The 25,441-nt window shown below is 40.7% G+C and overlaps 2 protein-coding genes and 1 pseudogene across 4 annotated transcripts in view; all 3 read right to left on the bottom strand.

Annotated features, from left to right (window-relative positions):
- Nucleotides 1-25,441, bottom strand: part of LOC115669316 (major allergen Pru ar 1-like) — a 70,534-nt gene that overhangs the window by 2,824 nt on the left and 42,269 nt on the right. Inside the window, exon 3 of one of the 3 annotated variants that reach the window (XM_056312043.1) lies at nucleotides 6,138-6,451. The exons of 1 other annotated variant lie outside the window; for it this stretch is intronic. In XM_056312043.1, coding sequence (XP_056168018.1) covers nucleotides 6,153-6,451 — 299 coding nt within the window. In that variant the 3' untranslated portion in view covers nucleotides 6,138-6,152. Of the gene's footprint in view, nucleotides 1-6,137; nucleotides 6,452-24,966; nucleotides 25,405-25,441 lie in introns of those variants that run through there. One more of the 3 variants, XM_030618749.2, reaches the window with a different exon arrangement.
- The window catches only part of LOC115668944 (major strawberry allergen Fra a 1-3-like), a 45,338-nt gene that overhangs the window by 8,394 nt on the left and 11,503 nt on the right, over nucleotides 1-25,441 (bottom strand). The gene's annotated exons all lie outside the window — the stretch shown is intronic.
- On the bottom strand, nucleotides 3,116-3,835 carry LOC130138325 (major strawberry allergen Fra a 1.06-like; annotated as a pseudogene).

The raw sequence follows: 25,441 nt of genomic DNA, 5'->3' as shown, positions 1-25,441 counted from the left end.
GTGTGCGACCTGGCGTGGCTCATCCGCAACGTCCACAAGTTGGATGGGCACATGGTTGGCGCTTGGGCTAGCCTTTGGCCTTACGGAAGTGTCCAAGTTAAGCACATAGCCGGCTCATGGCCCGACATGTGGCCTAGCACACGGCTTAGGTACATGACCCATTCGGCGAGGTCGTTGAACCAATCCGAGACGGATCCACAACTGATCCGTGACCCGTCCAAGTGTCCCATAGTCGGTCCATGATCGGTCATGGCCAAGCATACTTGGTCCATAAACGACCCTCGGTTGTCATGTACTTGTGTAGGACCGATCGTTCTATGACCAATACATGGTCACATGGATCGATCCATAGTCGTCCGCAGTCAGTACATGACCGTGCGAAACTACCTGCAACCGGAATAAGACCTCACAGAATCGATCCATGATCGTTCATCGATCCATGAGGGTACAAAACCGTCGTACGACCAACCCTTATAGTCGAGAAGCCTATCCATGGCCGAATAGCTCGAGTCACTTGTATGGTCATTTGATTGATTCATTGCCGATCCCTTGATCATTTCAGGGCCGATATTTTGATCAGACCATGGCTGAACCCTTGGTTACCCTTCCGATTGGGTTGATCAATCCATGACTTATCGTTGGATTGGTCCATGGCCGATTTCTCCCATAATCTGCACGCCAGTTCTATAATCATTCCGTTTAGCCAAAATCGTGGATGTCACACCATCCACCATCTTCTTTGAGGTAAGGGTCATCAGCCCTTTTCTCACAGATGTGACCCAATCTTCGATGCCATAGCATCGAAAGTCCTTCTTCCACCTGTTCTGAGATATAACTCTCAGCGCTGATTACCGTGCTTTCCAATAACTTCCACAATTTTTCATATCGTTTGCCTCTGGCGATTACCATAGATCCACAGGTTAGCTTGCATGAATATTTATCGCTAGTAAAGGTAATGCCAGCATCTACCATAGTTCCCATAGAAATAACATTCCTGGTAAGACCAGGAATATGCATCACATTCGAAAGATTTTTAATTGTCCCATCTTTCATCTTCAGCATCACCTTTCTGCGACCAACAATATCAAGCATCGTGTCATCCCCTATTCGCATTGTACCTTCCTGATATGGTTCGTAACAGCAGAACCAATCTCTATGAGGCGTCAAGTTAAAAGACCCTCCAGTATCAATTATCCATGCATTGCAGTCACCCTATAATGAATTGCATACGAGATACATGTCTCCCTTGATGTTGTCATCATTTTTCTTTGTACTAGAGGATGATGCCTCATCTCATTTATCTGGACCTATACTTTTGCTTCTGCAATATTTTTTCAAGTGTCTAGGCTTTTTGCACTTCCAACACGTTATTTTCAATCGATCTCTCCTTTTAGATCTTCTTCTGGATTTATTCCTGCCACCAAATCTGGATTGGATCGTTCACTATTCCTTCCCCTTACGAAAAGAGCCTCTTGCATTGCACTATCAAAACCATCTCTCCTAATCTCCTCATATAATAGAGCAGCTACAACGCCCTCAAAAGATAATGCACTAATACCAGTGCCAATCGAAATAATTATATGTTCCCATGAATTCAGCAATGAACACAACAAAATACACACTTTATCTTCCTCATCCGAATTGACATCGATCGATACAAGTTGCCCACAAATAGTATCAAACTCGTTTAAGTGTGCAAAAAAAGAATCACCTTCTCTCATCCGTAGGTTGTATAGTCACTTTCGTAGAAAGAGTTTGTTCACGAGCGATTTACTATGATAAAGATTTTCCAGCTTCATCGAAAGATCCTTCGCCTTCTTCTCAAAGGTCACATTCACCAGGACGCTACCTGCAAGGCATAGCCAAATTAGGCTTCACGTCCTCTGACCACTGCTATTCCACGCCTTCAATTCATCAGACATGGACTCGGCCTCCTTTACCTTCTCCTTGGATTTTTCCTTGGGTTTATCTTCTTCGATCACGTGCCATAGATCTCTGTCCATGAGCAAAGTCTCCATCTTTAATTTCCATAACTCAAAACACTTTCCTCCAAACTTCTCTACTTCAATCTGTGATTGACCGGCCGACAACATCTTCCCAAGATTCGATTTTTCAGATCTCTCTTCACCAAGAAACCCTAACCTCAAACCTTGCTCTGATACCAGATGTTAAGATTCAGCGCACAATCATAACGAAATCGAGAGTAAAAAATGAGAAATAGAATCGAGACACAAGGTTTTTATCCCGGTTCACCCTTAAACTAGGGCTACGTCTATCAGAGGATTCCACTATAATTAACAACTCGTATCTCTCTGTTACATCTCTTAATTATAAGAGAAAGAGACTCTATATAGGCAATAGTTTGATTCAAAATAATAAACCTACTCTAATTAGGAAACCTACTCCAATTAGGAAACCATTTAAGTAGGAAATCTATTCAAAATAGGAAACCTCTTTCTTGGAAACCTATTCAAAAAAGGAAACCTAATTGAATTAGAAAACTTTTCTTTTTTGGACTCAAACTAAAAAGCCCTCTAGCAGATCGGGATTGCTACTCCCGCGACCCTCGCCCGCTCACAGGGGAGTGGGACCCCCGTGCCTTCCTGTCGATGGGGAGTATGAACCACACTCCAACACGACCAAGTAACACCAAAACAGAGTCCTCTGTTTTTCTTATGCTCTCCAAAATTCTTTTTGCCTGCCTTTCGGCTCACATGCTTGCTTTTTGGAAGCCACAAGCAACTCGTACGCATCAATTCTGTTGAATTTCTAAGTTCAAGCCGCAATAAACCTCAAATTTGATTAGATGGGAAATGAAGTTATAGTTAGTGAAATAACGGTCTCATAATTGGAAATATTTGAGCGTCATAATTTGGATAGGGAAGTTCATAATACTTTTCTTTCAGGGCTAGAAGGAAATTTGGCAACTGATGTGAGAATAGAATAAATTCGCATGCAAATTCGACTTGATGAATAGTAATCACAAAGGGAGATCTACTTGAGAGAAAAATCCAAGGCAATGCATCAATCATTGAATTGCTCATTGCTCTTTCAAGTTTTATTCTGACATGACCTTATACTTAACCAACAAACCCTTTAGAACATAGAAAGACACTAGAAAAGCCATTCCTCACACAAAAGCTCCAAGCTAGAGCCAGAAAGAAGCATACAAAACAAATCACCTCAATTTCCAATAATTATCACTCTAAATGATTTTGAAAAGACAATTTAAGCACAAACATCGGGATTTGCCAAGAGGTACTCTTCAACAGCCTTGAACAATCCCATAGCCCTGTCTTTACCCTGCTTGATGTCATTTTCCTTGAGATCTCCACCTTCCTTAACATGATAGTTGCTAGTCATCTTGCGGACGCATCCACCATCAACTGATGTGAACTTCACCTCATAGACAATGAAGTCGATTTTGTCGAACTTGATATCACTTTCAATCAAAGTGTATTTGCAGTAAAAGTTCTCAACATCTAGAGCATCAATCTTGTGCTTCGTGCACTCAATGTGAGCACCTGTTACATGAATTCAACAAAGTGAAAAGCTTAATTCTGAGTTTTGTGGTCTATAAATGAACTTGACATGATAGATAAAAATTTGTTATCCGACTTACTTTCGCCAAAGTTGGTCAACTTAATACTGCTAACTCCACTATCTCCCTCGATGAACTCGACGCTCTTGATGCCCTATGGGACAATCTTGGGAATGACGTTGTGTGAGTCAAGGACCAAAGCCTTGAACATCCTCGATGGAGCAACGACAGATGTGAACTCCTGAGAGTACGTGACGACGCCCATGTTTTCCTTGTAAGAAGCAAAGAGTGATGAACTCAAGTAGGAAATGGAAGGATTTTCTATTGAAGAAGGCTTGAGCTGATGAAGATGATGAAGAGAACCAGTCGGTATTTATAGGCAAGTTACTCGTTGAGCAGTCCATAAGCATTCAAAATTCAAAGCACTCCGAACTGGACCAATCAGCCTTGCTTTTTAAGCCTTTCTTGCTTTTTCCTGGGCAGAGCGACCAGGACTGTAGAACATTACGGAAAAGGACAAGTTCATTATAGGTCAAACATGAAGGACTATAATTCTTTGTTCACGTCCGGTTGACCGATTTGGCAGGCGGAGTACTATTTAAATTGGCGATATTAATAGAGATATCAACTTCACATGCAGATAAAATCTCATAGATTATTTATCATGCCGACAATGTATTCTTCTATATAATATATTGATTACTCAAATATATAATTGTTCAATTCATCATTTAAGATTCTCCAGACATTTAATAATATATTCTCGTGTCACTATACGCATAATTGGATATATCGACCTAAAAGTTAGGCGGCTATGATATTGTTATGCAATAGAAGTTTTCATGTTAGTATGCACTGAGGTACAACTAGAATTCTAAAACTATTAAAATTGACTTTCACTTAATCAATATCTTGCGGCGCACATAATTTGACTTTTATTTATCCAAAACAGCAAAAACTTTCGCAACATATAAATTTGGGAAAATGGCATCACCAGTAGTAAACATTTGTCAATATATACAATCAAGTTCTAAACACTTGAATTTTTGCAATCAAATTCTAAATGTCTTTTATTGGGAGCAATTTGGTCTTTTTTGCAAGGCCGCAGTCAAATTTGATAATATGACATGCCAAAATCCGATGTGGTATTTTAAAAAAAAAAAATCGCATAGTTGGCACTAAAGTGGCACCACATTAGAAAATATATCAAATATTACAAAAAAAAAGTTTGAAGAAAAAAATTAAGAAAAAAAGAAAAATAAACAAATAAGCTTTCAAGTAAAATACATTAGAATAATTGTAGGAAGCGTGAGGAAACAAAACCACCCTCAATTTACAATTAAATTACATAAAAAATCAAAATTTATGGATATTTTTTATGAAGTGACTAGTTTGGATTGAATTATCATCGACTTTTGAATATCTAAATCATCATTTCTATGGACTTTCTCTTGAGTGTGGCTGCAATCGAGGGTATTTTTGGGAGCGCTTAGTAGAAATTTGATACATTTGTGTGGGAGATCACCAAGAGAGAGGCAAAGTCTAAATTCGTCAACATATTCAATTGGACCCACATTCACTCAAAAGCTTAAGTCAATGAGTTACATGTCAATTATGATATATTAACTATTACAAGCTATACGAATTCTCTGATTTGGGACATTTCTTATACAATTCACACACGCATTTTAACAATCTTCCCCTCACATGCGAGCTCAGTGTTAGGGTCTACTTCTCCTTAATTCATATATCCTTATGAACCAACATGTCTCAATTCGAATCTCCAACACCCACTTTCATTCCATCAGATCAAATCATTAAGGTTAAAATCGAGACTCCGTTATTATATGACAACACTCACCTTCACTACAAGTCTCTTCCATTAGACCGCACCATGAAGGCTACCCTCGAACCACATTGGTTAGATTCCTTTCTTGAAATATTCACCAAACACCGATACACTTTGCAAGTGCCACCAATCAACCATTCGTTATGATACCATTTGTTAGGAGTGCGAGTAGAAACCCAATACTTTAATCTAGGGAGATCACCAATAAGTAATTCAACTCCGAGCCTATTAGCATATTTAGTTGAACCATACTAATAACCTGATGTGGGACTATGAAGAGGGACAATAGCGTCATTAACACACCCAAGGACTTATATGTACGAGGATGGTTGGCCCCCGATGGGCATCCAAACCAAGATGCTATAACCAACCATAATCACGTCGGCCTTACATATATCAATTATTTGTCTCCTCAGTCATAGCTAGAGACTTCTTGAAAATCATAAGTGGAAAATTTAGGATATTTGAAGCAACTCTCGTATAAGTCGAGCAGTATTTAACCTTGGTAACGACAAAGGGGTGATCATCTTTTAGGGGAAAATCCAAGCAAATGCAATCTAATTTAATGGATCGCTCAATTGTCTTTCAAGTTTTATTGTGAAATGACCTCACACACAACGTGCTGACCCTTTGGAAACATAAAAGTACATGAAAAACATTCCTCGCAAAAGCTCCAATGGAGCAAGAAAAAGGAAAGGAAAATGCAATCCAATTTTCCACCACTCAGCTCACATCACTCAATAGAATTTTGGAAAGGGCCATTTAAGCACAAGCATCAAGGTTTGCCAAAAGGTACTCCTCAACGGTCTTGTATAGTCCCATAGCTTTGTCCTTACCCTGCTTGATACCATCTTCTTTGAGCTCAGCACTATCTTTGGAATGATACTCACCGGTCATCTTGCAAATACATCCACCGTTATCTAACGCGACAAATTTCACCTCGTAGACGACAAAATCGATTTTTTCGAACTTGATATCACTTTCGATCAAAGTGTATTTGCAGTAAAAGTTCTCCACATCAAGAGCATTGATCTTGTGCTTGGTGTACTTGATATGGGAACCTATTCCACAAATTCATGAAAGTAGATCGTTTAATTCTAAGTTCTATATACTATAGATCAACTTGACATGGTAAAGCAACGTGGTGATCCCACTTACTTTCGCTGAAGTTAGTTTGCTTAATGCTACCAACTCCACCATCTCCCTCAATGAACTCGACGCTCTTGATGCTCCCGGGGACAATCTTGGGAGTGACATTGTGTGAGTCAAGGACCAAAGCCTTGAACATCTTCGTTGGAGCAACAGCAGATGTGAACTCTTGAGAGTAGGTGATGACTCCCATTTTGCCTTGTAAGAATCAAAGAGAAATGAACTCGAGAAGGTAGTAGAAGGATTTGGTGTGAATGCTATTGAAGAAGGCTTGAGCTGATGAAGCCGATGAAGAGAAGCACTTGGTATTTATAGGCAAGTTTGTTTGGCGGTCCATAAGCATTCAAAGTTCGAAGCACTCCAAATTGGACTGATCAGCGTTGCTTTAAGCCTTTCTTCCTTTCTCACTGGGGCAGAGCCACCACTAATCTAGAAGATCAATGGAACGGACAAGTTCTCTACAGATGAAACATGAAGGACTACAATTCTTTGTTCGTGTCGGGTTCACCGATATGGTGGGCGCAGCAGTACAATCTAAATTGGTGTATATAAATAGAGATATCAAGTTCATAGAAATTATTTATCATGCCGACAATATATTCTTCTATACATTATTACTCCATTAAATAAATGTTCAAGTTCAGCATTTAAGATTCTCTGGACATCCAATCATGTTAACTACTACATTCTCAAGTCACTCTTGGAATAATTGGAAATGTCCATATAAAATTCCCCGGCTATGACATTATTTGTCTATTATTGCATTAAAAAGATGTTTCTATGTGATATGCATTGTGGTACAACCAGAATCCAAACTATGGAAACTGATGAAATGCAATCTTCCACATCATAGCATTAAATATTGGGGTGGATGAGAAATGTGAGTTTTCAAGGCGTGTCTAGATTGATTTCACTTAATAAATCTTTGCATTGCACACAATTTGACTTGTTTTTACCCAAAGAAATTTAAATCTTTCGCCACATATAAATGGGAAAATTGCACCAATTGTCCTAAAAGTTGTGCCAAATATGCAACCAAATCCTAAATATTTGAATTATGCAGTGAATTTCTAAATGTTTTTTTATCTACATCAGTTTGGTCCTTCTGAAGAGGTCACGAATACGATCCGGTTCAATGATATTGCACACAATAATCCGTCATGGTAATTTTTTAATACTTGTTAACTACGCGGGGCCACATCAGAAAATATATCAAATATTTAAAAAATAAATACAAAAGAGAAAAAAATTGGAGAAAACAAAAAATTTTAAAAAAAAACTAAATAAGAGTAGAGGAAAAAATATTCAATGGCTTGCGAGCACCGCGTCACTAGCCAACGCGGCAAGCATTTTCCTAAATAAATCACTTATTATTTGATACGTGTCTCAAATAAAAAAAATAGTAAAAATCTTATTTTCATCTGTCTTCTTCCTTCATCTAGCCACCTCCCGCTCCTCCATCCAACCACAGTTTGCCCAACCACTTGAGAATCCGGCTCGGCTGTCTCCACCGCACAAGCCACAGCAACCTCCATCCTCAACGCTCACCGCCACGCCGTAACCTCTGCGCCCAGCGCAAGTTTTCTCCCTCTGCCTTTGTTGTCGCACCAACCTCATGCCTCCTGATCTAGCCTGGATGATCCCAACGGAGATTGCGAACTTGACGAAAAAATAGGGGGAATGGCTCGGCTTGACGGAGGCCGCCGTGATGACCGCGACTTTTGACGGAGCCGACTGCAGAGACTGTGATACAAGACAGAGCCAAAAACTTCCAGATTTGGCTACGACTTTTGACAAAGTCAACCACAAAATCCACGATGTAAGACCACAAACAAAGCCGAACTTCCATATATGTGGCCATGCCTTCAGATTTTACGACGGTGGCTCATCAATGGCCCCGAGTCTTGACGGTGAGGTCGAGATGCCACGGACGAGCCACCATGATGGGCAGCACTACGAAATCAAAATGCCAAAAGAAAAACAACGTAATAGAGGTCATGCTCGGGAAGATGGAGCTTACCACGAAGACGATGGAGGCGGCGGCAGGCCTGGACATGGCGCCGGTGGCAACAGCCAAGGGAAGTGCGAAGCTCAGGCAAGGCGGTGGCTAAATGGAGGAGAAAGAGAGAGAGATAAAAAAAAAGACAGATTTTTTAGTTTTTTTTATTTAAGACAAGTGTCAATTGTAAGTGGTTCTATTTAAAAAAATACATGCTACGTCAACTAGTGACATGGCGCTTGCAAACCACTGAATATTTTCTCGTTAAGGAGAGGGGGCACCTTGGATGAACGTGCAACTCCCACAACGCGGATGAGGTTCGGGATATTTTTCAGTGCAACCCCCGCAACGTGGATGAGGTTCGGGACATTTTTCAATATTTAAATAATACTACTAATTGTCATGAAAATAAAACGTACATTTTATTTATATGCAAATGTACAAAAATAAGCATTCGAGTATAAAACATTAAAATAATAGTAAGAAGCAAGCGTGAGGAAACAATACAACCTTCAATGCACAATTATATTTATAAAAGAAAAATATAAAGTTGATCGATTTCTTTTTTTAAAGGGTAAAAGCCACCAAAAACCCTAAACTATGTCCACTGTGACACATTTACTCTAAACTTTTTTTCTATGATACCAAAATCTCAAACTTGTATCTGTGTGACACATTTACCCTCCATCAAAGTTATGTTAATGAGAACCGTTAAAAATATGTTTACATAGACACTAGAAAGCAAATAATATTGATATGTCGCCCACGTGACTTAAGTGAAATAAAAACGACTTTGTTTTGGCTGAAAAAGTGTTACGAAACCTTGAGAATTGTTTTGGTGAATGTATTACGTAAGTACAAGTTTGAGATTTTTTATGTCACAAGAAAAAGATTATATATGGTAAATATGTCATTGTGGGCATAGTTTGAAATTTTTTATGACTTTTACCCTTTTTTTTTAATGACTTGTCCAATTGAATTACAATCGACTTTGAGTCTCCAAACCATCATTCTTGTGGACTCTCTCGTCATTGCGGTTGTGTTAACCCCAAAAAATGCCTCAGTGTTTGGTCGGCAGTTTGATCGATAAAAAAGCCTGTTAAGATGGTAATTGTAGCTAATAATGTAGAAGCGGTTTATAAGAAGACGTCCTGGTTAGTCGATGGAGATGTTGGCGGAAAGTGGCCGAGTGTAGGAGCGAAGAGTCGGTAAATGAGGTAGGTCAATAAGTGTTGCTAAATAATAGGTGTCACGAAGTGCGAGTTTAAATACTTGGTAACTGTTTATCATCTATTGCAAGTTATAAAAAGTCAAAGTGTATCCTTTGTAAATACTACCAATCAATCCGGAATATGTTCATCTTTTTTTTATTGTTTGCACATTTTTATATTTCTAATACCATTACATTGCTAGCAACAATTGTTCCCGACATTCGTATCTTTAAATTTCTTACCATTTACATTCTTGTCCAAAAATTAACAAAGAACCCTTCAAACCTTTGTCGATCAGACTAGTTCGTTTAATTTGAATGGTATTTCGCCTTTTTGTTGGTAAATGTTGCAATCACAACCCAAATGGCCCTCTTGTCTAAGAGAATTTATATGCAAAATCTTGATTGAGTAGTTAAAAGCTTTCTCTCTAGGGTTAAAAGAGTGATTACGGATGAAGAGGTACAATAGCATCATTAACACGCTCGACCTATTAAGAAATGTATTTATAGCTTCTCTTCGAATTAGCCTCAGGACTTATATGCACCAGAATGGTTGGCCCACGATGGGCACCTAAACCAACATGTAATAACAAGCCATAGTCATGTGGGCTTAACAAATATCAATTATTTTTCTCATTAGTCATGGTTAGAGATTTCTTGAAAATTATGAATGGAAATTTAGGATATTTGAAGCAACTCATGTATAAGTCGAGCGATACTTAACCTTGATTACGACAAAGGGGTGATCACCTTTTAGGGGAAAATCCAAACAAGTGCAATCCATTTAGTGGATTGCTCATTTGTCTTTCAAGTTTTATTGCCACCAAACCCAATTCAGAAACATAGAAATACACGAAAAACATCCCGCACAAAAGCTCAAATTGTGCAAGAAAAAGGCAAAAAAATGTCATACAATTTTCGCCATTTTAACAACTTATATTGCTCTTTTTGAAAATGCCATTTAAGCACAAACAACAATGGTACTCACTGATCATCTTGCAGGCACATCTGCCGTTATCCAATGCGACAAACTTCACCTCGTAAAAGCTTAGTCCGATAAGTTATGGGCCAACTTGGATATATTAACTGTTCCACACCACACCAATTCTCCGATGTGGGACTTCTCTAACATAACTCACGCATGTATCTCACACAATCTCCCCCTCATGCGTGAGCTTAATATTAGGTCTGCTCCCCCTTAATTCATGTATCCTTCTGCACCAACTTATATCTCAGCTTGAATCTTCATCAACATCTAGAGCTTGAATCTTCATCAACACCCTAGTTCATCCCTAGTCTCTTTCTCCAGACCGAACCATGAAAACTACCATCGGGACCGCGCTTCTACACCACAACCCCCACCACCCGAAAACCGCAAAATACATTGGGAGTGGGATACTAATCAACCATCGACTCTGATACAATTTGTTGGGAGTATACAGCAGAAGCCCTATGCCTTCACCTGGGGAGATCGGTAAGAGGGAGCTCAAGTCCGAGCCCCTCAATATATCCAATTGGATCCACATTTACTCAAAAGTTTAAGCCAATGAGTTATGAGCTAACTTGGATATATCAATTGCTCCACACCACACCAATTCTCCGATGTGTAACTTCTATAATACAACTCACACGTGTATCTCAACACAAAGTATTTGTAGTAGAAGTTCTCCGCATCAAGAACATCGATCTTGTGCTTGGTGTACTTCATATGGGCACCTATTACACAAATTCATGAAAGCAAATGGTTTAATTCTAAGGCCTATATGTTATAAATGAACTCGGCACAATAATACATATACGATCCAACTTACTTTCGCCGAAGTTGGTGTGCTCAATGCTACCAACTCCACCATTTCCCTTGATGAACTCTACGCTCTTGATGCCCTCGGGGACAATCTTGGTAATGACATGTGAGTCAAGGGCCAAACTGTTGAACATCCTCGACGGAGCGACAGTAGATGTGAACTCTTGAGAGTAGGTGATAACTCCCATGTTTGCTTAGGGCCTGTTTGGCAACTAGCCAAATAGTGAAATTTGGCAACTAGCCAAACAGTGAAATTTCAGTTTTGGAACAGAAATCCGTTTGTTAAATTTTTTTATTCTGGGCACAAATTGTCACGCCCCGTACCCTACGAACACGTAACATCCCGCCGCGGTCGTTAAGAATGCGACTCCTAGGATTCGTCGCCGACCCGTTACCATCGAATAAGAGAATATACGCGGAAGCCAAACGAACACTCCATTCAACACACATTCAAATGGGATAATAGAGAGAAAGAATTTAAACAAACCAACAAACCATTTTATAAACTTAACGTCACATACAGCGATAACATATACAAGCCTTCCTAAAGGCCACAAACTCAGACCACGCATACTCAAAAAGGGATAGGGTAGTCGATCTGATCCACTACTCTATTCAAAAGAGGGGCTCCAAAAAGATAGGGATTTCTAACCCTATCAAAAACCTCCACAGCATCCTGGCGGTGCTCCATCCTCACCAACTGGGTACTCAGTCACCCAATGCTCCGTTTCCATTGGTACCCCGAAACGTAGCGGAGGCTCAGTCATAATCAAGGTCGAGGGACTGAATGTTTAACAATGGGGAATGAGATAAAATCTCAATAAGTAAACTGCCTAAGTCTCGACTAGGGCAATACGTACCTCCGGCACCCTAATCATGTAATTCTAACCAATAGGGTAAGTTCCTATCAAACGAACAATGGTACCACATACTATACAAAGTCTCGAATTGCATCACAATCATGGCTTACTATCAATATGCATAATAGCAATAATAATAATCCAAACATACTCAATCATTCACACGAGTCTCGATTATCAGATGAAATCACTTCGGCCCGTCCCATACCGTGCCTCACGATTTTATCCCATAATCAAGCTCAAAGCATGTCATATGCACATAACACTCGAAGTTGTCCAGATTATTAACGACCCACCATAGGTCACACTGAACTCCCGCCGGTCTTCCGGCATAGCCAGGCATCACCCCACTACTTTGGGCGTGGCAACGTCCGGGATCGAACCCCTCCCCCCCGACAAGTCGGGTACCGGACGGCATTCCATTTAGGAGCATCGATCCAGCCTCCACCGCGATCGGCAATGTCTGGGATCGAACCCCCCCGACAAGTCGGGTACTAGATAGCATCCGAACTACCGCCGGGCATCGTCTAAAACTAGTCTTAGATGGAACTCATCATGGCCATACACGTAAACAACCACGCATTGCCAATTTTAATCTTCCTTAATTAGCCAATGCAAGTGTTTATGACGTGCAATTTACTACGAATAAATATGCCATGAATTGCACTCGTTTTCTTTTAAACGTCAATTTCAACCATACGATCTTCGTTCTAGGCCACGAAATTATCATTCCAACCACACGACCAAGCCATAGTCAACTACTCAGCCATGATTAAATAAATTAACCATACAATTAAACACTTTAACCATGCGATCGGCATTAAACAACTAATCCACCACACGATCTTCATTAAACATTTAATCGGCACGTAATCGACTAATTAGCCATGCGATGGTCAATCAAAGCTACACTATCAACTTCAAATCTCTAATAAGCCATATAATCAATTACATCACATCCTAATTTAATTTAAACCGTACGATCAAAATTAGCACATAATCATGTTAATTAAGCCCCAAAATTAACATTAACCAATCTAGAATCAATTGGGGCCATATGATCAATGTCCAAATCATCCAATTCAGCCTCTACCACATGATTATTGCAGCCACAAGACTAACCCAAGAATTTAATTAAAACAACCAATAAACAATCATAATTAGCCAAATTAAGCACAATTAGCAACATTAAACATATGCTCAAGCTCAAATCACATAATCTACCTATCTTAACATTCAAATCAGCCATATAATCATCAAATCCAGCCACCAACAAATTCTCAATTCAGCATCTACCATAACCCCTAAATTAACCCCTAAAATAACCCCTAAATTACCCTAGCAACCCCTAAACACTATCCATTGGTAACCTACTAACCTAATCAAGGTTTAGGGAGTTACTTACCACTAATTTAAGCTAGAAACTAAGCCAAAATCAGCAGCACCAGTCACGGCCAGATCTGGAATTTCCGGCGAACGGCGGCGGCCAAACGGCGTTCCGGCGAACGGCGGCTGATCCGGGCGTGATCGGCGGCTTGGGGGCTGGCTCACGGTGGTCCACGGCGGTCCAGAGGTGGTGGCGTGAGGTGCAAGGGTGGTGGACGGCGGTGGTGAGTGAGTCTCGGCCAATGGGGAGGGAGAGAGAAAGAAAATGAAGAGAGAGAAAGAGCAAGGGGGAAGTGAGGAGAGAGAGAAAGAGGGCTGAAACTTCAATTAAGATCAAGGGTTGATATGTGTTCTTGATGCCCAAGCAAAGATCTAAAGGCTAGGATCAAGTCTTGCTCTCCAAGTTCCATCCAAAGGCCAAGATTAAATCTTGCAAAAAGATTTCTAGAAGGGCAATTATGTAAATAACCAAAAAGGGCAAGGGCAAAGTTGTCCAAGAGGATTTTCGGCCACTAGGGGAAAAAGACCAACATGTCCTTCCACTCAACAATTAAACTCTAGAACACACAGGGGTAAAATCGTCTTTTCCAATTTCCAAGCCAAATTTCCCTTTTTCGCGAATTTCTGAGCAAACCGATAATAAAGCGAGCTTAACGCGGCGTCATCCAATATAATAATTTTGATATCCTTGAAAGTTCGATACCCAAGTTCAGATTCCAATTCGTGGCTAAAATCGATCAAACGCGACTTTCGTGTATCTCAAACTAACGGGCGGCTTTTAGGGTTTACGCGTGTCAACCCGTGATTGATTTGATATCAATCCACGTTTAAGTTTACTCGAGCCATGGTGACTTCGGTTGTCATGTAATTACGAGGGTCAATCATTAGTTCCGAATGACACGATCGTTAGAAATTGATTTTGGAACGTTCGGAATGCATACAACGATTAAACGGAATCACCCGTGATTCAATTGTATAACATTGTTAAATTGTTCCATAATTATTCTTGGATCAGCCTATAATGGCCCAAAATATCCCCTCGTCAATCCTTATGGTCGAAGTATCGATCCAGGTTCGAGTTTTTGGGTCGTGCGTACTGAAATCCTAACTAGTCATTCCCTAATGGTTAATATTCTCAAGAATGGCCAATTCCGAATGAGATATAACAGAAAGTGCATTGATGATAATATCATTTCATAAATCCCGAAAGTGGATCAAAATTCAGAATGTCACAACTCTTCCCCCTTACAGAAATTTCGTCCTCGAAATTTACAACCAAACCCAAACTATTCAAACAAATGGGGGTGCTGACGCCTCATGATTTCTTCACTTTCCTACGTGGCTCCTTCCGTTCCATGATGTTGCCAGACTACTTTGACCAACGGGATTGTCTTATTCCGTACAACTTGTTCTTTTCTGTCTTCTATCCGGATAGGCTTTTCCACGTACGAAACCTTGTCGTCCACGTCTATTTCGTCGAAATTCAACACGTGGGTCGGATCTGGTTCATACTTCCTTAGCATGGACATGTGGAATACATTATGAATCTAAGATAAATTCGGCGGCAAAGCAAGTCGATAGGCTAAAATTCCAATTCTTTCCAATATCTCAAATGAGCCTACGTACCTCGGGCTTAACTTCCCTTTCTTACCAAACCGAGATGTTCCTCGCATTGGTGATACCTTGAGGAAAACATGATCTCCTTCTTGAAACTCCAACGGTCTACGCCGTTTATCTGCATAACTTTTCTGACGACTTTGAGCAGTTTTCAGTCTTTCTCGAATGACCTTAACTGCCTCGACTGACTATTCTACCAATTCTGGACCCGTAATACTCCTTTCACCAACTTCATCCCAACAAACTGGTGTCCTGCACGCTCTGCCATACAACGCTTTAAATGGTGCCATTCTGATACTTTGCTGATAACTGTTATTGTAGGCGAACTCAACTAAATGTAACTGTTCTTCCCATCCACCTTTAAAATCTATCACACAAGCTCGTAATATGTCATCGAGTGTCTGAATCGTACTTTCAAATTGACCATTTGTCTGCGGATGATAGGCCATACTATACTGTAACTTCGTCCCTATAGCCATCTGAAGACTTTTCCAAAAGGTTGCGGTAAACTTAGGGTCTCTGTCCGACGTAATAGTTACCGGTACTCCATGAAGACGGACAATTTATCGCATATACAGTTCAGCATGCCTATCCATTGCGAAATCCTTTCGCACTGCCAGAAAATGCGCCGATTTAGTCAACCTGTCGACTACAACCCAAATTGAATCGTGGCCTCTCTGGCTCCTCGGTAGACCCATAACGAAGTCCATGGTAACATGCTCCCATTTCCACTCTGGAATTTCCAAAAGTCTTAACAATCCACCAGGCTTACAATGCTGTGCTTTCACTTGCTGGCACGTCAAGCACTTTGCCACGTGCTTGGCTACATCTACTTTCATTCCGTTCCACTAGTAATGTTGACGCAAGTTCTGATACATTTTTGTGTTACCCGGATGAATACTGTAATTACTACGATGAGCTTCTACCAAGATTTCGTCCTTAAGCTCTGCGTCATTGGGTACATATAATCGTCCACGAAACTTTAAGATCCCGTCCTCGGATACATGAAAGTCTGATTTTCTCTTGGTCATATCCAATTGTAGAATCTTTTGAATGTCGGGGTCCGTAAATTGTAATGCCTTAATTTTAGCCTAAATCTCCGGTTCAATCCTTAAAGTGACTAACAAGCTTGAGAGGTGACCTACCTCAAACTTAAATTCAGAATCTCGTACTCCTTCGAGTAAAGTCCACTCTTTAATCATCAATTGCGCAATGCTCGATTTCCGACTAAGTGCATCCGCTACTTTGTTAGCCTTTCCCGGGTGGTATAAGATGTCGCAGTTGTAATCGTTTAGAAATTCCATCTATCGGCGTTGTCTCATATTCAATTCTTTCTGAGAAAACAAATATTTCAAACTCTGATGATCCGTGTAATTTTGAAACTTTTCTCCACATAAATAATGCCTTCAAATTTTAAGTGCAAAGATGATGGCCGCAAGTTCCAAATCATGTGTCGGGTAGTTCATCTCGTGAGGTCTCAACTGTCGCGATGCGTATGCAACAACTCTTCCATACTGCATTAAAACACATCCTAATCCCTTCAGCGATGCATCACTGTAAATTTCGTATCCTCCAAGACCTGAGGGTATTATCAATACTGGTGTAGTAGTCAGCTTATGCTTAAGCTCTTGGAAACTTCTCTCACACTTATCCGTCCATTCGAACTTTGTTTCCTTCTTTAGTAAGTGAGTCAAAGGAGTGGCTATCACGGAGAACCTTTCCACGAATCTTCTATAATAGCCAGCTAGTCCTAGGAAACTTCGAACTTCTGCCACTGTCGTAGGTCTCGGCCAATTCGTAACCGCCTCAATCTCAGTTGGATCCACTGAGATTCCATCCCCAGAGATCACATGTCCAAGAAACTTTACCCGATTGAGTCAGAACTCGCACTTACTAAACTTGGCATAGAGTGCATGTTCTCTTAAGGTCCGTAGAACCATTCTTAAATGTTGCTCATGCTCCTCGGGACTTTTCGAGTATATCAATATGTCGTCGATGAATACTATAACGAATAAATCCAAGAATTCCTTGAATATCCGATTCATCAAATCCATAAAAGCAGCTGGGGCATTAGTCAATCCGAACGGCATAACCGTAAACTCGTAATGTCCATATCTTGTACGAAATGCCGTCTTCGGTATATTCTCCTTTTTAATCCTTAACTGATGGTAGCCCGTTCTTAAGTCTATCTTGGAGAATACCAAAGCCCCTTGCAGTTGATCGAACAAGTTATCTATTCTTGGTAATGGATACTTGTTCTTGATGGTCACTTGGTTCAACTGCCGATAGTCGATGCACAAACGCAACGAATCATCTTTCTTTCTAACGAACAACACTAGTGTTCCCCACGGTGACGCACTTGGACGAATGAATCCCTTGTCTAGCAGCTCTTGCATCTGAACTTTCAACTCCTTCAATTCTGATAAGGCCATTCTGTAGGGCGCTTTAGAGATTGGCTCCGTCCCAGGGGCCAACTAAATTACAAACTCCACTTCCCTTTCAGGTGGCAGTCCCGGCAATTCCTTAGGAAAGACATCGGGAAAGTTACACACCTCGGCTATGTCCTTTAGCCTTGGCTCCTCAGCCAATGAGTCAAATACAGTCGCTAAGTAACCTTGGCATCCTTCATCCAACAGCTTAGTCACCTCAAGCGACGAAATCCAAGGGATTGAGGTTCCTCCTCGGTTTTCCACAAACTCATATCGAGGATGATCAACAGGATTAAATTGGATCACCCTACTACTACAGTCCATCACAGCCCTTTGTATTACTAGCCAATCCATATCAACAATGACGTCAAAATCAAACATAGCCAATACAACCAAATCAATTAATTCCTTTTTACCACCAATGACTATCTTACAGTTCGAACATCCTACTGAGATTAGCATTTTATCCTTTAGAGGGGTAGCAACATGCAACATTACTTCTAACGGTTTCGGTTCGATCCCAGTCAATCTAACAAATTGCTCTGACACAAATGAATGCGATGCTACCGGATCAAACAAGACATAAGCAGCATGATCACATAAAGAGACCATACCTATGACCACGCCAAGTGCATCCTTCGCCTCTTTGCGAGCCATAGCATAGATTCTTCCTTTTGCTGGGGGTTGGTTCTGATTATTCTGCGGAGCAGTTCCAGCCTGATTCCCCATCCGAGGTTGTTGCGGCTGAAATGGCGACCTAACTTGTCGATTTGGGCAATCCTTCACTTGGTGACCGTGCTGGCCACATCCAAAGCAAGTTCCATTCCTGCCAGGGCAAGGGCCATTCCCATGCCTTCTCCCGCAAAATCGACACGGAGTTCCAGAATAGTAGGTCGGCTTTACGATATTATTTCTAACCGGAGGGACAAACCGCCTATTCTCATTCATAGGCTTCTTTCCAAAGTTACGATTATCCCTAACCGGTATAAACCGCGATCCAGATGCGGCATTCCTCTCGGTCATATCTCTCTCAATCATCTGAGCCCGCTCATAAAGCTCGTTGTAATCCCTAAGGTTCAGGGGTATCAATCGGTTGCGAAGTTCCGGCTTTAAACCATCTTGGAACCTTCTTGCCTTATCCAAAGGATTCTCGACCATCCTCGATGCGAACTTCGATAACCTAGCAAATTCCGCCTCATACTGATCCACTGTCATCTGATTCTGGCGAAGACGTAAGAATTCTGCCATCTTCTGTTCTTGAGCACTCTCAGAAAAGTACTTCCCATAAAAGGTATCGACGAAGCCGGTCCAGTTCGGCACCGTGCCCACCGGGAAAATTCTTTATCGGGTGGCCTTCCACCAATCATTAGCATTATCTTGAAGTTGATACACAGCCAAAGTCACATTTTCCTCCTCCGTGCACCCCAGAAGTGCAAAGGCCTTTTCCAATTCCTCAACCCATCGAGTGGCAACCTCAGGATCACCTTTCCCGTCGAACTTTGATGGCTTAAGTTTCAAGAACTGCTCTACCAACTTGTGCATCTGGCGATTCTCATTTCCATTTCCATTCCCCGAATTATTCTCGAAGCGGCAACGGCAACAAATCTCAAGTGCAGTAGCAAGAGCAGCAGCAAGCAGCTAGCCTGTTCTTGAGTCTCGCAAGCCTATCAACCGTCCAATCACCTCTAGAGCCCTTAAAACCCCATCAACTCTAGGATCCTCTGCCGTTCTGGCTCGCGAACTCGATGCACCTCTAGTTCCTCTACCCCGGGTGTTCATCCTCACAGAAATCACTCCAAACACCTAAGCCTGCTATAATTCCACCATGGAATTAAAGACTTAAACCAACTACTCGGCTTAAACAGTTCTAGGCAACGAACCACAGCAAGCAGTTGTAAGCAAGCAATCACCCCAAATAAGCATCATAAGTACACACTTAGCAAGGTTCTAGATCTTACCTTGGAGTGCCTGCAACGTTAGTAATAGCACTAAATCACTCAGCACTCATAAGCAGATAACCGTATGATGCAAATTCAAGCCTACCAATCACAAACACATATTCTCAAAGCACGCACAAAGCATTGCAAACTTGTGATCAAGGCAAGTCTCTCTAACTAGCTACCCCAAAGTCATTGCTCCTTATCACTCCAGGTCTCGACCAAACATGTATCAAGCTGACCTTGCTCTGATACCACTTAAACGGGGATGTCACGCCCCGTACCCTACGAACACGTAACATCCCGCCACGGTCGTTAAGAATGCGACTCCCAGGATTCGTCGCCGACCCGTTACCATCGAATAAGAGAATATACGCGAAAGCCAAACGAACACTCCATTCAACACACATTCAAACGGGATAATAGAGAGAGAATTTAAACAAACCAACAAACCATTTTATAAACTTAACGTCACATACAGCGTTAACATATACAAGCCTTCCTAAAGGCCACAAACTCAGACCACGCATACTCAAAAAGGGATAGGGTGGTCGATCTGCTCCACTACTCTATTCAAAAGAGGAGCTCCAAAAAGATAGGGATTTCTAACCCTATCAAAAACCTCCACAGCATCCCTGGCGGTGCTCCATCCTCACCAACTGGTTACTCAGTCACCCAATGCTCCGTTTCCGTTGGTACCCCGAAATGTAGCGGAGGCTCAGTCATAATCAAGGTCGAGGGACCGAAATGTTTAACAATGCGGAATGAGATAAAATCTCAATAAGTAAACTGCCTAAGCCTCGACTAAGGCAATACGTACCTCCGGCACCCTAATCATGTAATTCTAACCAATAGGGTAAGTTCCTATCAAACGAACAATGGTACCACATACTATGCAAAGTCTCGAATTGCATCACAATCATGGCTTACTATCAATATGCATAATAGCAATAATAATAATCCAAACATACTCAATTATTCACACGAGTCTCTATTATAAGATGAAATCACTTCGGCCCATCCCATACCGTGCCTCACTATTTTATCCCATAATCAAGCTCAAAGCATGCCATATGCACATAACACTCGAAGTTGTCCAGATTATTAACGACCCACCATAGGTCACACCGAACTCCCTCCGGTCTTCCGGCATAGCCAGGCATCACCCCACTACTTTGGGCGTGGTGACGTCCGGGATCGAACCCCCCCCTCCCGAGATAAGTCGGGTACCGGACGGCATTCCATTTAGGAGCATCGATCTGGCCTCCACCGCGATCAGCAATGTCTGGGATCGAACCCCCCCTGACAAGTCGGGTACCAGACAGCATCCGAACTACCGCCGGGCATCGTCTAGAACTCGTCTTAGACGAAACTTATCATGGCCATACACGTAAACAACCACGCATCGCCAATTTTAATCTTCCTTAATTAGCCAATGCAAGTATTTATGACGTATAATTTACTACGAATAAATATGCCATGAATCGCACTCGTTTCTTTTAAATGTCCATTTCAACCATACGATCTTCGTTCTAGGCCACGAAATCATCATTCCAACCACACGATCAAGCCATAGTCAACTACTCAGCCATGATTAAATAAATTAATCATACGATTAAACACTTTAACCATGCGATCGGCATTAAACAACTAATCCACCACACGATCGTCATTAAACATTTAATCAGCACATAATCGACTAATTGGCCATGCAATGGTCAATCAAAGCTACACTATCAACTTCAAATCTCTAATAAGCCATATCATCAATTATATCACATCCTAATTTAATTTAAACCGTACGATCAAAATTAGCACATAATCATGTTAATTAAGCCCCAAAATTAACATTAACCAATCTAGAATCAATTGGGGCCATATGATCAATGTCCAAATCATCCAATTCAGCCTCTACCACATGATTATTGCAGCCACAAGACTAACCCAAGAATTTAATTAAAACAACCAATAAACAATCATAATTAGCCAAATTAAGCACAATTAGCAACATTAAACATATGCTCAAGCTCAAATCACATAATCTACCTATCTTAACATTCAAATCAGCCATATAATCATCAAATCCAGCCACCAACAAATTCTCAATTCAGCATCTACCATAACCCCTAAATTAACCCCTAAAATAACCCCTAAATTACCCTAACAACCCCTAAACACTATCCATTGGTAACCTACTAACCTAATCAAGGTTTAGGGAGTTACTTACCACTAATTTAAGCTAGAAACTAAGCCAAAACCAGCAGCACCAGTCACGGCCAGATCTGGAATTTCCGGCGAACGGCGGCGGCCAAACGGCGATCCGGCGAACGGCGGCTGATCCGGGCGTGATCGACGGCTTGGGGGCTGGCTCACAGTGGTCCACGGCGGTCCAGAGGTGGTGGCGTGAGGTGCAACGGCAGTGGACGGCGGTGGTGAGTGAGTCTCGGCCAAGGGGGAGAGAGAAAGAGCAAGGAGAAAGTGAGGAGAGAGAGAAAGAGGGCTGAAACTTCAATCAAGATCAAGGGTTGAGATGTGTTCTTGATGCCTAAGCAAAGATCTAAAGGCTAGGATCAAGTCTTGCTCTCCAAATTCCATCCAAAGGCCAATATTAAATCTTGCAAAAATGTTTCTAGAAGGGCAATTATGTAAATAACCAAAAAGGGCAAGGGCAAAGTTGTCCAAGAGGATTTTCGGCCACTAGGGGAAAAAGACCAACATGTCTTTCCACTCAACAATTAAACTCTAGAACACACAGAGGTAAAATCGTCTTTTCCAATTTCCGAGCCAAATTTCCCTTTTTCGCGAATTTCTGAGCAAACCGATAATAAAGCGAGCTTAACGCGGCGGCGTCCAATATAATAATTTTGATATCCTTGAAAGTTCGATACCCAAGTTCGGATTCCAATTCGTGGCCAAAATCGATCAAACGCGACTTTCGTGTATCTCAAACTAACGAGCGGCTTTTAGGGTTTACGCGTGTCGACCCGTGGTTGATTTGATATCAATCCACGTTTAAGTTTACTCGAGTCATGGCGACTTCGGTTGTGATGTAATTACGAGAGTTAATCATTAGTTCCGAATGACACGATCGTTAGAAATTGATTTTGGAACGTTCGGAATGCATACAACGATTAAACGGAATCACCCGTGACTCAATTGTATAACATTGTTAAATTGTTCCATAATCATTCTTAGATCGGCCTATAATGGCCCAAAATATCCCCTCGTCAATCCTTATGGTCGAAGTATCGATCCAGCTTCGTGTTCTTGGGTCGTGCGTACCGAAATCCTAACTAGCCATTCCCTAACGGTTAATATTCTCAAGAATGGCCAATTCCGAGTGAGATATAACAGAAAGTGCATTGATGATAATATCATTTCATAAATCCCAAAAGTGGGTCGAAATTCAAAATGTCATACAAATTCTTGCAAATTTGTGACCCACAATCAGTTTTGGAGTAGAATCAAGAATAAAAAAAAGGTAGCTTCTTGATTCTGGGAACAAAAATGAGAATCAATTTTTTTTTCTTCTTCTTTTTCTTGGTTTTTAATATAATTTCTAATGTCCGGCGCGAGGGCCACTCTCGCCGTATCTGGCGAGATTAAAATATTTAATAATAAAATATTATTAAATATTTTATTATTAAAATATTTTACTGGCCATGACCAAAAAAAATTATTTTACCAGTCATGGCCAGCGACTAGGCCATGAAAAAAAAAATATTATTAATGAAAAAATATTTTATCGGCCATGGACGGCGACCCGGCCATGACAAAAAAAAAGGAAAAAATATTTTAATAAAAAATATTGTTAATAAAAAAAAATATTTTACCGGTCATGGCCGGCGTCTAGGCCATGGCAAAAAAAATAAAAAAAAATATTTTCAATAAAAATATTTTTTATTAAAATATTTTAATAAAAAAATTTATAAAAAAAATTTTACCGGCCATGGCCAAAAAAATAAAAAAATTATTTTAAATAAAAGTATTATTAATTAAAAAAAATTTTACCGGCCATGGCCAAGAAGGAGGAGAAGAAAAAAAGAAAAGAATGAAATATTAAAATATTTAAAATATTATTAATAAAAAGAAATTTTATGCCGTTACCAAACGCATTTCTGTTCTTTTACTATTTCAGGAATAGAAATTTTGGGCCATTACCAAACGCCTTCAAATGCTCAGAATCAATTCCCGGGCACAGAATAAAAAAGAATCATTTCTGACCAGAATCTGTTCCCGGGCACAGAATGATTGCCATGCGCAACCTTAATAAGAAACAAAGAGAAATGAACTCCCGTAGGACATAGAAGGATCTGGTTTGATGTGATAGAAATAGACTTGAGCTGATGAAGATGATGAAGAGAACTGCTTGGACCTTATGGGCAAGTCCATAAGTTCAGTGCTCCATCATCATTCAAATTTCAAAGCACTCCGAATTGGACCGGGCCGAACTACTTTCAAGCCTTTCTTGTTTTCTTATTGGGAGGAGCCACCGATCATCTTGAAGGTTAGGAAAGGACAAATCACGATCAAAAGATCTTTTGTCTGTCTCCAATTTGCCTGGATGCGATCTTTTTCGTAAAGAAAATTGAATTTTTCATATTATGAACTGATTTAGACACGAATTTTTGTCTCATACCAGACAACCATGACCACCATTGTTAAGGTTTGACTTTTTAAATGCCATGGTAGCTACGTCGTCGGACCAAAATGAGTTTACTCTAAACTAGGATTAACCCACAGAGACAAAAATGTCTCTCTTGGGACCCTTCTTTAGCTTCTTTTTTTGTGCGAAGTACTTTTCTACCTTTTATTTTTCTTTTTCTTTTCTAGTCAAATAGAGTTTTTTTTTTTTGGCCACATATCCTCCATTTTGTTTGGCAGGATGGTTTTAATTTGATAAACAATCTTAATGTTTGCTTCCATGATTTGCGGAGAAGCACACTACAGCTTAATTCATCAATATTAAGTTGCATAGTTATGATGAAGACAGTTAGTGGGAAGATTTTATTTTAACAAATCAAATTGGATTAACGCACCTTGCCCTCTCTCTTCTTTTTGCAACTTGTCTATAAGTCAAGCGAAAATTCACCTTCATGACCCCAAAGGAAGATCTTTTCTTGGGCAAAATCCATAATTTATTGGATTGCTCATTGCTACTTCAAGCTTCTTTTTTGGCATGGCCTTACACACAACAATCAAACCCCTTTAATTTAAAACATAGAAATCACACTATAAAAACCTTTCCTCTCCCAGAAGCTCCTAGGCAGAGCCAAAGGGAAAACACAAGGTACAATACAAACTCGAAAGGATCTTGACAATAGCATTTAGGCGCAAACATCGGGGTTAGCCACAAGGTACTCCTCAACAGCCTTGTACAATCCCATAGCTCTGTCTTTACCCTTCTTGATGTCCTCTTCCTTGAGCTCACAACCTTCCTGAACATGGTACTCGCTGGTCATCTTGCAGACGCATCCGCTGCCAGCCGCGACGAACTTCACTTCTTCCACAACGCAATCGATCTTGTCAAACTTGATGTCACTTTCAATCATGGTATATTTGCAGTAAAAGCTACCTGCATCGAGAGCATCGATCTTGTGCTTCATGTACTTGATGTGGGAGCCTGTTATGTGAATTTGTTAAAGCGAAGCAGTTAATTC

Source organism: Syzygium oleosum, unplaced genomic scaffold (genome assembly GCF_021117445.2).
Source record: "Syzygium oleosum isolate NSW1041296 unplaced genomic scaffold, Sole_v2.1 Sole_v2.06, whole genome shotgun sequence".
NCBI lineage: Eukaryota > Viridiplantae > Streptophyta > Magnoliopsida > Myrtales > Myrtaceae > Syzygium > Syzygium oleosum.
The sequence above is the reverse complement of the archived record's forward strand: the minus strand, read 5'-3'. Positions and strand labels throughout refer to the sequence as shown.